The following is a 12,040-nucleotide window of genomic DNA, read 5'->3' on the forward strand; positions in this document are numbered from 1 at the left end:
AAGGAGAGGTGTCAGTAAGTGGAGTAGTTAATAGAATCATCTAATAGCTTTTATCTCTTAGTACTTCCAAATTTTTATTACTGATGATGCTTATCTCTCTATAGGCATGAACTTCAACTGCAAGAGTACTATACATTTAGCATAACACACCATGTAACTTTCCTGCAACTCCTTGGTAATTCATGCCATGGAAGTGTGTTTCATTTGCAGATTCATGCCTTTTGAAAACTAATAACCCAAACTCATTTCATTCAGGGAAAATGTCATCTTGTCCAATTTAATTTGAACCCCATGCTGAAAAGACAATAATGCAATATGTTTTACTTAATCTGGGGCCCCTTAGTTAATAGCCTGCCTGAGAGGTGGGCAATTAGTGGTCCTAAAGTGTACACTACAGTTATTGTAAGTAATAGTTGATGTAATTGGATGGCACAGTGGTTAGCACTGCTGTTTCACAGCGTCAGTGACTCAGGTTCAGTTCCAGGCTCGGGTCACTGTATGGAGTTTGCACGTTTTCCCCGTGTCTGCATGGGTTTCTTCCAGGTGCTCTGGTTTCCTCCCACTCTCCAGAGATCTGCGAGTTAGGTTGATTGGCCATACTAAATTGCCCTTAGTGTCAGAGGGACTAGCTGGTTAAATACATGGGGTTAAGGGGATAGGGTCTGGGTTGAATTGTGATCAGTGCAGACTCGATTGGCCTAATGGCCTCTTTCTGCACTCTGATTCTAAAACAAGGGTGTGATGTTTAACACAATCACATTTCAAGCTGAATAATGTAACACACTGGGGAGAAGGCACTGGTGGCACATTTTAAAATTAAAACTGCAGGATCTAACTGCAGATATAAGGACTTGTTATGGTTCCCTTTCATGCAAATGTTCCTTCACTTTGCATATATGATAAAACACTGTTGCTTGAGTGCTAGGTGCATACATTGTACAACCATCCCTTTAACTTTAGTGGGCCTTCATAATTGTTCTCTTGCTTTACACTGTTCCTCATTTGTTCCCATGGGCAATGCATTGAGAAGAGAATATTTTCACCATTAGTAACTCATGACATTCTATGCAGCAGTTTTCTTCCAGATGTTACAATCTGGAAAGTTTTTCTTTCTTCAAATGTGAAGGAACGTAGTCACAGGACCACTAATTAATTTTAACAACGAGGAAAGAAACATTTATTAAACATGAAAAATAGATGTTAATACTCCTTTACTCCTCCTTTAACTTAACCATGCACATTTTAAGATTAATGTGGACGGCAAAGTACATTTGAAGCTACAATGGTCTCATTAGCAGCTTGTAGATTTCTCAGAATCCTCCCAGATAAAATTAATTTATTAGTCACAAGTAAACATATATTAACACTACAATGAAGTTACTGTGAAAATCCCCTAGTTGTCACACTCCAGCGCATGTTCAGGGAGAATTTAGCATGGTCAGTGCACCTAACTAGCTCATCTTTTGGGCTGTGGGAGGAAACCGGAACACCCGGAGGAAACCCATGTAGACACAGAGTGTGCAGACTCCGCATAGACAGTGACCCAAGCCAGGAATCAGACCCAGGTCCCTGGCATTGTGAGATAACAGTGTTAGCCACTGTGCCACCATGCTGCCACAGGAGTTTCTACCAGATGTTACGAACCCAGTTTTTTTTCCATCAAATGTGGAGGAATAGAATCACAGGACCACTAATTAATTGTATTGCCATATGAGTTTCTAACCTCCCAAATTATCTTTAAAATCTTCCCTTGTAGCAATATTGTGTCTGCGTAGGTTTCCTCCCACAGCCCAAAAGACATGTATTGGCCGTGCTAAAATTCTCCCTTAGCATGTGGCACCATGCTTTTATTTTGTTAAATGTGGAGGAACAGTGTTATAAGATTGCTAATTTTTTTTAACCAAGAGAAAAGAAGATCAAATATGGCAAATAGGATTTTAATACGATACTCCTTTACTCCCCTTTTATCTTAACAATTGCACGTGGGTTTTAAGATTAACATTGATTAGCAAGTATATCTTAATCTACATTGGTCTTGTCAACACCCAAACTCCCTTCGATACGCACAAGATGATTGTAGTCATGCAGATACTCCACTCTTAATCCAAGTTAGTGTCTGTGGTTTTCTCCTCTGAATCCACCCAGATGACCAATCCCCACACATACAAGCACCTTTGCCCAACATAAATTTAATTATTGGCTCCTTCCAGGCACAGACACTAAGTTGAACCCACCTATACCTTATTTCTAATGTTTACCAATACATATATAAATTACTTAAAACTACATTTATTTTTCTAACAGCTCTGTTTCATAATGACAATGTAGTTGGTGGAGCTATGTCCTTTGCCCCAGAAGTTAAATTTCATCCAAACAAATTCTTCCAATGAAATCTCCAGGCACTCTTCATTGAATAGTATATTTCTAGGAGCATCAAACATTCTGCCCATTAATTTGGCCTCCAAAACCTTTAATAGCTGCTGTATTTTTGATTCTTTGTCATTATTCACCAAGCACAAGTATCAACCTTTTACTATGCACAAGAAAGACCTCACAGGAAAATTATTTAAATTGGGTAACATCAAAACGCGGTGGGAACAAACTTCTGTTGAATCAGCATAGATGAAAATGGGAGCATAGCCTATTTACAGCCTGATCCCAGAACCATGTTTAATGCTTTATGTTGTGCACATGACTTCCAACAAGGTTGAAATTTTGTAAATTTATATAGACAGGATAGTTCAAATCATTGAGCCAGCACATCTTCCCATGCTCATTTACATCTTCCTTGACCCCAGGACTGAGTCTGGCCTTGTACACTTGTATCCACATTCTCTTTTAGGTAGGGATATGCCGCCTTCATTGTTTTTAATCAGTAAGTCAAAACATACAAGTTCAGCCTAGTTTTGCTGACTGTATCTTATGCATGCAGTAGGGCTGCTCTTCAGCCCATTCTTGATAGCATCTTATTTTCATTGATTATTTTTATTTTCAATGCTCTGTGTGTCCATTGTGTTTAAAATGGTTTTCTGTCTTTCAGACTTCCAGTTCAAATCTGACCACTTCAGGTGATGAAGATGACATCAAGTGGGAAAAGGAAGGCTACATTTGTGCTGTTTGTCTGGATATCTTTTTCAGTCCATATATGTGTTATCCATGTCATCACATCTTCTGTGAGCCCTGTCTTCGGACTCTTGCAAAGGATAACCCTACGAATACACCATGCCCTTTGTGTCGCACTGCCATCACAAGAGTCTTTTTTCAAACAGGTATAAAATAGAAATGGTATTCTGAGAAGTCTCTTCTATGAGTTAACTATCTTCATAAATATTTGTTCATCAATAATTTCCACTCCTGCCAGAAAGTCAGTAGCACCAATGGCGTAATAGGAGTTTATACCTTTCTGCCAATGTAAGCGGAAGGAGGGGGAGGGGGGAGCAAAACCCCATAAATTCTATCAGCGTGTCTTTTTCTGAACATGTAGAAATTGACTAGATATAGGAACTGAAAACCCCCAGGTCTGATGCTCTGCCATTGACCCTGGACACTCTGATGGGGTCAAGGTAAGGTCAAATGATACAAACACTATCAACTGCCATCTGTGTTCCGTGGATATATCTTGGACAATTGTCAAAGGTGGCAATGGAAGAAACAACTTTGGAAGGTAATTGACTGGCTCTGCAGCAGAACCACCATCAGAATAACTCTTTAAAAGCTGGGCCACCTGTATCCATCTGGCACCCCAGTATTACCACAGGGAACAAGGATTTTCAACTCTATAGTGTTTTGGGGGAAATATTTCCTTTGATCCAAATATATCCATTAAAAAAAACCTTAGCATACAATCAAATAATTTCTGTTTAATTAAGATTAATGTGTACCAAAACTTAAATTCATACATCTTATCATACTTCTGGCATGGGCAATGACTTGAATTTAGTATTTTGCTCCTGAATTTTGGGCGGGATTTTCCACGCAAACTTGTAGACTGCCCACTGTAAACTGGTGGTGGAATTTTAAAAATTATTTGTTTGTGGAATGTGGCTGGACCAGCATTTATTGCCCATCCCTGAGGGTGCTTAAGAGTCAATCACGTTACTGTGGATCTGGAGTCACCTGTAGACCAGGCCAAGTAAGGATGACAGATTTCCTTCCCTAAAAGACATTAGTAAACTAGATGGGTTTTTACAACAATCAGCAATAGTTCCATAACCACCATTAGACTTTTAATTCCAGACTTTTATTGAATTCAGATTTCACCATATGCCGTGATGGGATTCGAACCCTGGTTCCCAGAGCATTACTCTGGGTCTACGGATTGCTGGTCTAGTGACAATGCCACTGCCTCCCAGTGTCCTGGCAGTGTCAACGGGATGCTGAATGCACCCTTCATTGCTGGGAAACCTGCAGTGGGAGTATGCCATTCATAGGACCAGAAGATTCCACTAGTGTGAATGGATGGAAAATTCCAGCCTTTATTTCCTGCTTACCTATTCAAAAAATACATCTATTGAGCAATTGCAGTCATTTCTAGTCAGTGATTGACAGTAATTAATTCAAGCAGTAAAAAATGTAAAATGTCAGTGCCGCACTGCTGATTGTATGACTATTCATTTCAAGCTATAATGTAAATACCCACTGGGGCTGAGAGTTCTATTTGATCAGTTAGTGATATTATTCAGTCTACAACCTATATGCAGTTAGTATGTGGCATTACAGTAGTTCCTACAGTAAACCTGAATTTGATGTTTTGCAACTTCCAACATTTGACACGTTCATTTCTTAAAATCTTTGTGCCACAAAGATATCTGTCTGATTGATTAGAAGTGTTACTTTAACTCAGCCTTTGAAGTGTGGATAACCTCACATTTATTTGTTTTGTTTGTTTGCTAGCTTAACAATTACACACACAAGGCAATGCTAATAGAAGTGTGAAATTAAATGCACTTTGAGAAGGAGTATGAAGAGAGGCAATATGAATTAAATGGTATAATTGTAAAGGAGTTGCATGAACAAGAGACCTGGGAGTTTAAGCACAAAGTGACAGGATAATTCTGAAGCTATGTCTTTAAAAAGTGGGATCCAAAGCTTTATAAATAGAAACACATAAGAAAGTTGTGCTAAGCTTGTATAAACACTGCTTGGGCCTCAGTTGGAGTATTGTGTCCAGTTCTGGGCACTACAATTTAAGAAGGATATCCAGGCCTTAGAAAGGGTCCAGAGGTGACCATTATATAGAGAAACAGATTACTCTAGAGATTTGGGAAAACAGAAACATAGAAAATACATGCAGGAGAGAGCCATTCGGCCCTTCGAGCCTGCACCACCATTCAATATGATCATGGCTGATCATGCACTTTCAGTATCCCACTCCCGCTTTCTCTCCATACCCCTTGATCCCTTCAGCCACAAGGGCCATATCCAGCTCCCTCTTGAACATATCTAACGAACTAGCCCCAACAACTTCCTGTGGCAGAGAATTCCACAGGTTCACAATTCTCTGAGTAAAAAAGTTCTTGCTCATCTCAGTCCTGAATGGCTTACCCCTTATTCTTAGACTGTGACTCTTTGTTCTGGACTTTCCCGACATCGGGAACGTTCTCCCCGCATCTAGCCTGTCCAGTCCCATCAGGACTTTATATGTTTCTATGAGATCCTCTCTCATTCTTCTAAATTCCAGTGAGTCCAACCCAGTTGATCCAGTCTCTTCATCTGTCAGTCCTACCATTCCAGGAATCAGCCTGATGAAACTTTTCCGGACTCCATCAATAATAGGAATGTCCTTCCTCAGTCTAGGAGACCAAAACTGCACACAATACTCAAGGTGTAGCCTCACCAAGGCCCTGTATAGCTACAGCAAGACATCCTTATTCCTATACTCAAATCCTCTTGCTATGAAGGCCAGCATGCCATCAGCTTTCCTCACCACCTGCTGCACCTGCATGCCAATCTTCAGCGACTGTTCCACCAGCTCACATTGCACTTCCCCTTTTCATAAATTGCGACCATTCAGATTATAATCCTGTTTTTGCCACCAAAATGGATAACCTCACATTTATCCACATTATGTTGCAATTGCCCACTCAGTCAGCTATCAAAGTTACCTTGCAACCTCTTAGCATCTTCCTCACAACACACACTACCACCCAGCTTAGTGTTGTCTGCAAATTTGGAGATATTGCATTCAATTCCTTCGTCCAAATCGTTGATGAATATTGTGAATAGCTGGGGTCCCAGCACTGAACCCTGTAGTACTTCACTAGTCACTGCCTGCCACCCTGGAAAGGAACTGTTTATTTCCACTATCTGCTTCCTGTCTGCCAACCAGTTCTCTGTGCATGTCAATATGTTACCCCAATACCATGAGCTTTAATTTTGCTCACTGATCTTTTGTGTGGGACCTTGTCAAAGGACTTTTGAAAGTCCAGGTACACAACATCCATTGGCTCACCCTTGTCCACTCTACTGGTCACATCCTCAAAAAATTCCAGAAGATTTGTCAAGCACGATTTCCCTTTAATGAATCCACGCTTACTTGGACCGATCCTGTCACTGCTTTCCAAATGGTCAGTTATTACGCCCTTAATAATTGACTCCAGCATTTTCACCACGACTGATGTCAGGTAACCGGTCTGAGATTCCCCGTTTTCTCTCTCTTTTTTAAAACGAAGGATTACATTAGCTACCCTCAAACCCACTGGAATTCTTCCAGAGTCTATAGAATGCTGGAAAATGATCACCAATGCATCCACTATTTCGAGGGTCACTTCCTTGAGTATTCTGGGATGCAGGGCACCAGGCCCTGGGGACTTATTTGGTTTTAATCTCTGCAATTTCTCCAGTACAATTTCCAGACTAATAAGGATCTCCTTCAGTTCCTCCTTCATGCTGGACCCTCTGTCCCCTAGTGTTTCTGGAAGGTCATTTGTGTCCTCCTCAGTGAAGACAGATCCAAAGTATTTGCTCAGCTGATCTAACATCTTTTTGTTGCCCATCATGAATTTACCTGATTCAAACCAAAGTCATAGAAGTTTACAGCATGGAAACAAGCCCTTCAACCCAACTTGTCCATGCCACCTTTTTTTTTAAACCCCTAAGCTAATCCCAATTGCCTGCATTTGGTTCATTTCCCTCTATGCCCATCTTACCTATGTAACTGTCTGAATGCTTTTTAGAAGACAAAATTGTACCCGTCTCTACTACTACCTCTGGCAGCTTGTTCTAGACACTCACTGTCCTCTGTACGAAAAAGTTGCCCCTGTAGAACCTTTTGTATCTCTCTTCTCTCACCTTAAACCTATGCTGTCTAGTTTTAGACTCCCCTACCTTTGGAAAAAGGTATTGACTATCTAGCTGATTTGTGCACCTTATTATTTTATAGACCTCTATTAGATCACCCCTAAGCCTCCTATGCTGCAGAGAAAGAAAAGTCCCAGTCTATCCAGCCTTTGTGTTAAAGTAGAGAATTTCCTGTTTTCCGAGCTGTGATAGAAAAACTTAACAAAGTTTGTTTCAAAAGAACAACTAGCCTTTATTATCACAGAACTGCATGCAGTATATTGCAGAACCTTGGGAACAGAGAGCAGTTAGTACAAGCTGCTAATTCTGTACCAAGACCATGCTTACTCCAAGAATCAATTCAATAGTTATACCTTTTTCTTATCAGTTTACATGACTTCAAGCTTATTCAGGAATTTGATTAATAACACAAACAGTAGCAACATCATTAATTGTGTTATAACCCGGTGACCACCTAGACCTCTTTGTCTCATCAATAATATCATTATCTTGTCCTTTGAGGGAACAAAAAAGGTTCTGTGATCTCTGACTATATCTTGTTTTCTGATGTAATAGAAGGTTCTGTGACTCCTTCGTCTCTGACCTTACCTTATATTGTGTATGTAGTCTCATCTCACAGTATGTGGAGTCAACCTTATCAAGACAGACTGAGGTCAGGCATTTGGCCTTCTCTGGTTTTATTCTAGTCTTAAGATATATGGAGCCGGTCTTTGTTGGCCTTACTAGGTCGGGCAAGGGTCAGGTATTTAGGAATCACTTGGTCAGTCCTTTTTGTACCATACCAAACAGTTAACCACTTTTCCCATCATGCCACTACTTAGCTCGTACAATATCACATTTGCTTATAACTCAAACCATCAAGTCCTGGTAGCATCCTAGTAAATCTTTTCTGCACTCTATGATAGGGTGGTCAGGCTAACTGTAAGACATTTGTCTTCACAAGTCTTTTTCTCTTCACATATCTGTAGAAGCTTTTGCAGTCAGTTTGTATGTTTTCTGCAAGCCTACTCTCATATTCTTTTTTCTCCTTCCAAATTTAACTCTTTGTCCTCCTTTGCTGGAACTTAAATTTCTCCTAGCCCTCCGGTTTGCTGCTTTTTCTGGCCAACTTATATGCCTTCTCTTTGGCTTTAACTCCATCCCCGATTTCCCTTGTTAGCAATGGATGAGCCACCTTCCCCATTTTACTCTTAAGCCAAACAGAGATGTATAGACATTGAACACATCCATGTGTTCTTTAAATGTCTGCCATTGTCTATCCACTGACAACCCCTCAAGTATCCTTTGCCAGTTTATCCTAGCCAATGCATATCTCACATCATCAAAGTTACCTTTCCTCCAGTTCCGGACCCTAATTTCAGACTTAACTGTGTTACCCTCCATGTTAATGAAGAATTCTATCATATTATGATCAATCTTCCCCAAAGGATCTTGCACCATAATGTTACTAATTAATCCTCTCCCATTGCCCAAGACCCAGTCGAGGCTGGCCAGTTCTCTAGTTAGTTCCTCGACATATTCTTTACCCAGAGGGTGGTGAGGGATTGGAATGCCCTGCCTGCTGCAGTTGTAGATGCGCCTAGTTTGGAGGCGTTTAAGAGATCCGTGGATAGGTTTATGGATGGAAAGGGATTGGTTTAGGTTGGAGGGTCATTGCTTTTTTAATTGGTCGGCACAACATTTTGGGCCGAAGGGCCTGTTCTGCGCTGTAATGTTCTATGTTCTATATTGGTCAAGAAAACCATCCCTTACACGTTCCAAGAAATCCTCCTCCACCGCATTGCTATCAGTTTGGTGAGCCCAATCGATATGCAGATTTAAGTTACCCACCATAACTGCTGTACCCTTAATGCATGCATATCTAATTTCCTGCTTGATGCCATCCCCAACCTCACTAGTACTGTTTGGTGGTCTGTACGCAACTCCTGCTGCAATTTTTGTCCGTTAGTGTTCTGCAGCTCCATCCATACAGATTCCACATCGTCTAAACTAATGTCCTTCCTTACTACTGCATTAATTTCCTCTTTAACCAGCAATGCTACCCCACCTCCTCTCCTTTCCGTCTATCTTTCCTGAATATTGAATACCCCTGGATGTTGAGTTACCATCCCTGGTCACCCTGGAGCCAGGTCTTTGTGTTCCCAATTATGTCATATCTGTTAATGACTGTCTGAGCAGTTAATTCATCCACCTTATTATAAATGCTCTTTGCATTGAGACACAGACCTTCAGGCTTGTTTTTTGGCATGTGTAGCCCTCTTAGAGTTATGATGTAATGATTTCTTGATTTTTATCTTTGATTTCTCTGCCTTCCACTTTTCCCCTTACTGCCTTTTGTTTTTGTTCCTCCCTACTTCCCTCTGACTTCCTACATTGGTTTCCATTCTCCTGCCACATTAGTTTAAACCCTCCACCTCCATACTGGTGACAAACTCCATGAGAACTCTGAAAGGATATGCTATCCAGCTAAGAGCCCCATTCCCCCTCTTCCAGCATCTTGTTCTGGTTGACAAGATGGCACAATGGCTAGTGCTGTAGCCTCACAGTGCCAGGGACCAGGTGCAATTTCAGCCTTAGGTGACACTTTCTCCCTGTGTCTGCATCAGTTTCCTCCTGATGCTCTGATTTTCTTCTGCACTCCAAAGATATGCAGGTTAGGTAGATTGGCCACGGTAAGTTGCCTGCTAGTTCCAAAATTGTATAGGTATGGAGAATTAGTAGGGTAAATGTGTGGGGTTATGGGAATAGGGTGTGGATTTGGCATGGGTAAGTTGTTGTTAGAATGTCAGTGCAGACTCAATGGGCTGAATGGCCTCTTTATGTACTGTAAGGATTCTATGTCACTTCTGCTTATTCTCCCAGTCATTGGTTTGTGCAAACTACTATATCCATGTCTGGGAGGAAGTGGTTTGTTTTTTGTGAAATTCTTGAAATATAGACAAGGTGTTTATTGTGAATGCTCCCTGAGCGTGTTCTAATTGCTAATGTGTATTTGACTCTGGGGGTGGGATTTTCCCCACACCCCGCGGCATGTTTCACAGCGGTGGAGGTGGCCTGCCACTGGCCGTCAGCGGGATCGTCTGATCCCACCGTTGTCAATGGTGTTTCCTGTTCAATGCCCTCCTCACCATCATGAACTCCATAGTGGGAGGGCACCGTCAGCAGCACTAAGATTCTGCTGGCATGAATGGCCAGAAAGTTCCAGCCCAGATGTGTGTGTGTGTGTGTGTGTGTGTGTGTGTGTGTGTGCAATGCAGATGCCATTCCGGAGGCAAAATACTACCCCCAGCACTGAGAAACTGGCCAGGTCAGAACTGAATTTCACAATCTATGTTTCTAATACTTTCAGTGACAATGTAAGGTAGCCAAAACAAAAACAAGAACTTTAACTTTGTTTTATTAAGAGTAGCCATTAAGTAATTTGATTTAATTATTGTAGAATTTGTTCATTACTTTTTTTTCTCCTCTTGAAACACTTGATTACTAGTTCAGTACAGCTGCACATTCACCTTTTCAAATTGTCCATTATTCATGAATTACCTTTAAATGTTGAATCTCAGCAGGTTTTTTAATATGCAAGGGCATTGCAGTCAAGCTTAGCCCTGTCTACTCCCAATATCAGTTATACTTACACTCTCAGCAGATGTCACTGAATAGTCACAAGGAGTTTGAAACATGGCTACATTTCCCTCTCTAACCTTGGGGTACTGAGGTCAACTATTGTGACATACCGTCATCCAGCTGACAGCCACCAACTGAACACAAACTGGTTGAAATCTATGTTTCAGCTTCTGACTGCTTTAACCGTCCAAATCTTTGAGGAAGCCCTAAAAGAAATTGAAACTATTTTACTGAACCTTACCTTTCTTCCATCATATTGCTCCAAAGCTAGTCAGTACTTAGTGAGAATAGTCCTGAGCGATGCTCCTTTTGTCTTTCCTTTCCAATCAGTCAGGAAATGGTTTCCCTTCACCATGCAACTCTCCACAGCAACATAATTGAGGCTGGGGACTCTGTGTGACATTTTAATTAACACTGACTACTTCAGAGGTTGACATTTATGCATACCTAACTCTTAATTAACAGCAACTTTTAATATCCTTTATTCTTTTTCTGTTTTACAGAGTTGAATAATACCATGAAAAGTTTATTCTCTGAGGAGTATTTAGCCAGAAGACAAAGCTTTCAAAAAGCAAGCTGTGCAAAGTGGCCATTACCTAGCTGCAGGAGACTGTTCAGAGTCTTGGGAGGTAAGACAATATTCAGAGCTTCAGATATTTGCAAACAATAACGTCAGCTCCAACCACTACTCAGAACCAATTTCTGAAGTTTTATATTTCAGAAGATAAGGGGGAAAACTTCACTTCTAAGCTTTACTTTTCTTTTAATGATCTATGTATTATTGTTACTAGATCTAATGTTTTGTTGTACACTGCAGATGTACAGAGCTACAACTTATATCTATCTATCTGTATATTATCTTTTAACATCCAAACGAAATGTATTAAGGCACTTTACAGGACCATTTTAAAACAAAATAGGACTCCGAGCCACATAAGAAAATATTAGGCCTGTACAATGGAGTACAAAGGAAAAAATAATGGGAGCTGATCCGGAAGATGACGTGATTATGGGGATTTTAATCCACATATAGACTGGAAAAATCAGATGGGCAAAGATAGCCTAGACGAGGAGTTTATTGAATGGTTTTGGGATAGTTTCTTATAACAGCATATTCTGA

The 12,040-nt window shown here is 40.7% G+C and overlaps 1 protein-coding gene across 2 annotated transcripts in view; it reads left to right on the plus strand.

The window, feature by feature from the left end:
* Positions 1 to 12,040, plus strand: part of rnf180a (ring finger protein 180a) — a 132,256-nt gene that overhangs the window by 97,840 nt on the left and 22,376 nt on the right. For both annotated transcript variants that reach the window (XM_080186488.1, XM_080186496.1), the window contains exons 5-6: positions 3,041 to 3,269; positions 11,424 to 11,549. In XM_080186488.1, coding sequence (XP_080042614.1) covers positions 3,041 to 3,269; positions 11,424 to 11,549 — 355 coding nt within the window. The remainder of the gene's footprint in view (positions 1 to 3,040; positions 3,270 to 11,423; positions 11,550 to 12,040) is intronic.

The sequence above is a fragment of the Carcharhinus amblyrhynchos genome, chromosome 1 (genome assembly GCF_965287045.1).
Source record: "Carcharhinus amblyrhynchos chromosome 1, sCarAmb.v2.hapA, whole genome shotgun sequence".
Classification (NCBI taxonomy): domain Eukaryota; kingdom Metazoa; phylum Chordata; class Chondrichthyes; order Carcharhiniformes; family Carcharhinidae; genus Carcharhinus; species Carcharhinus amblyrhynchos.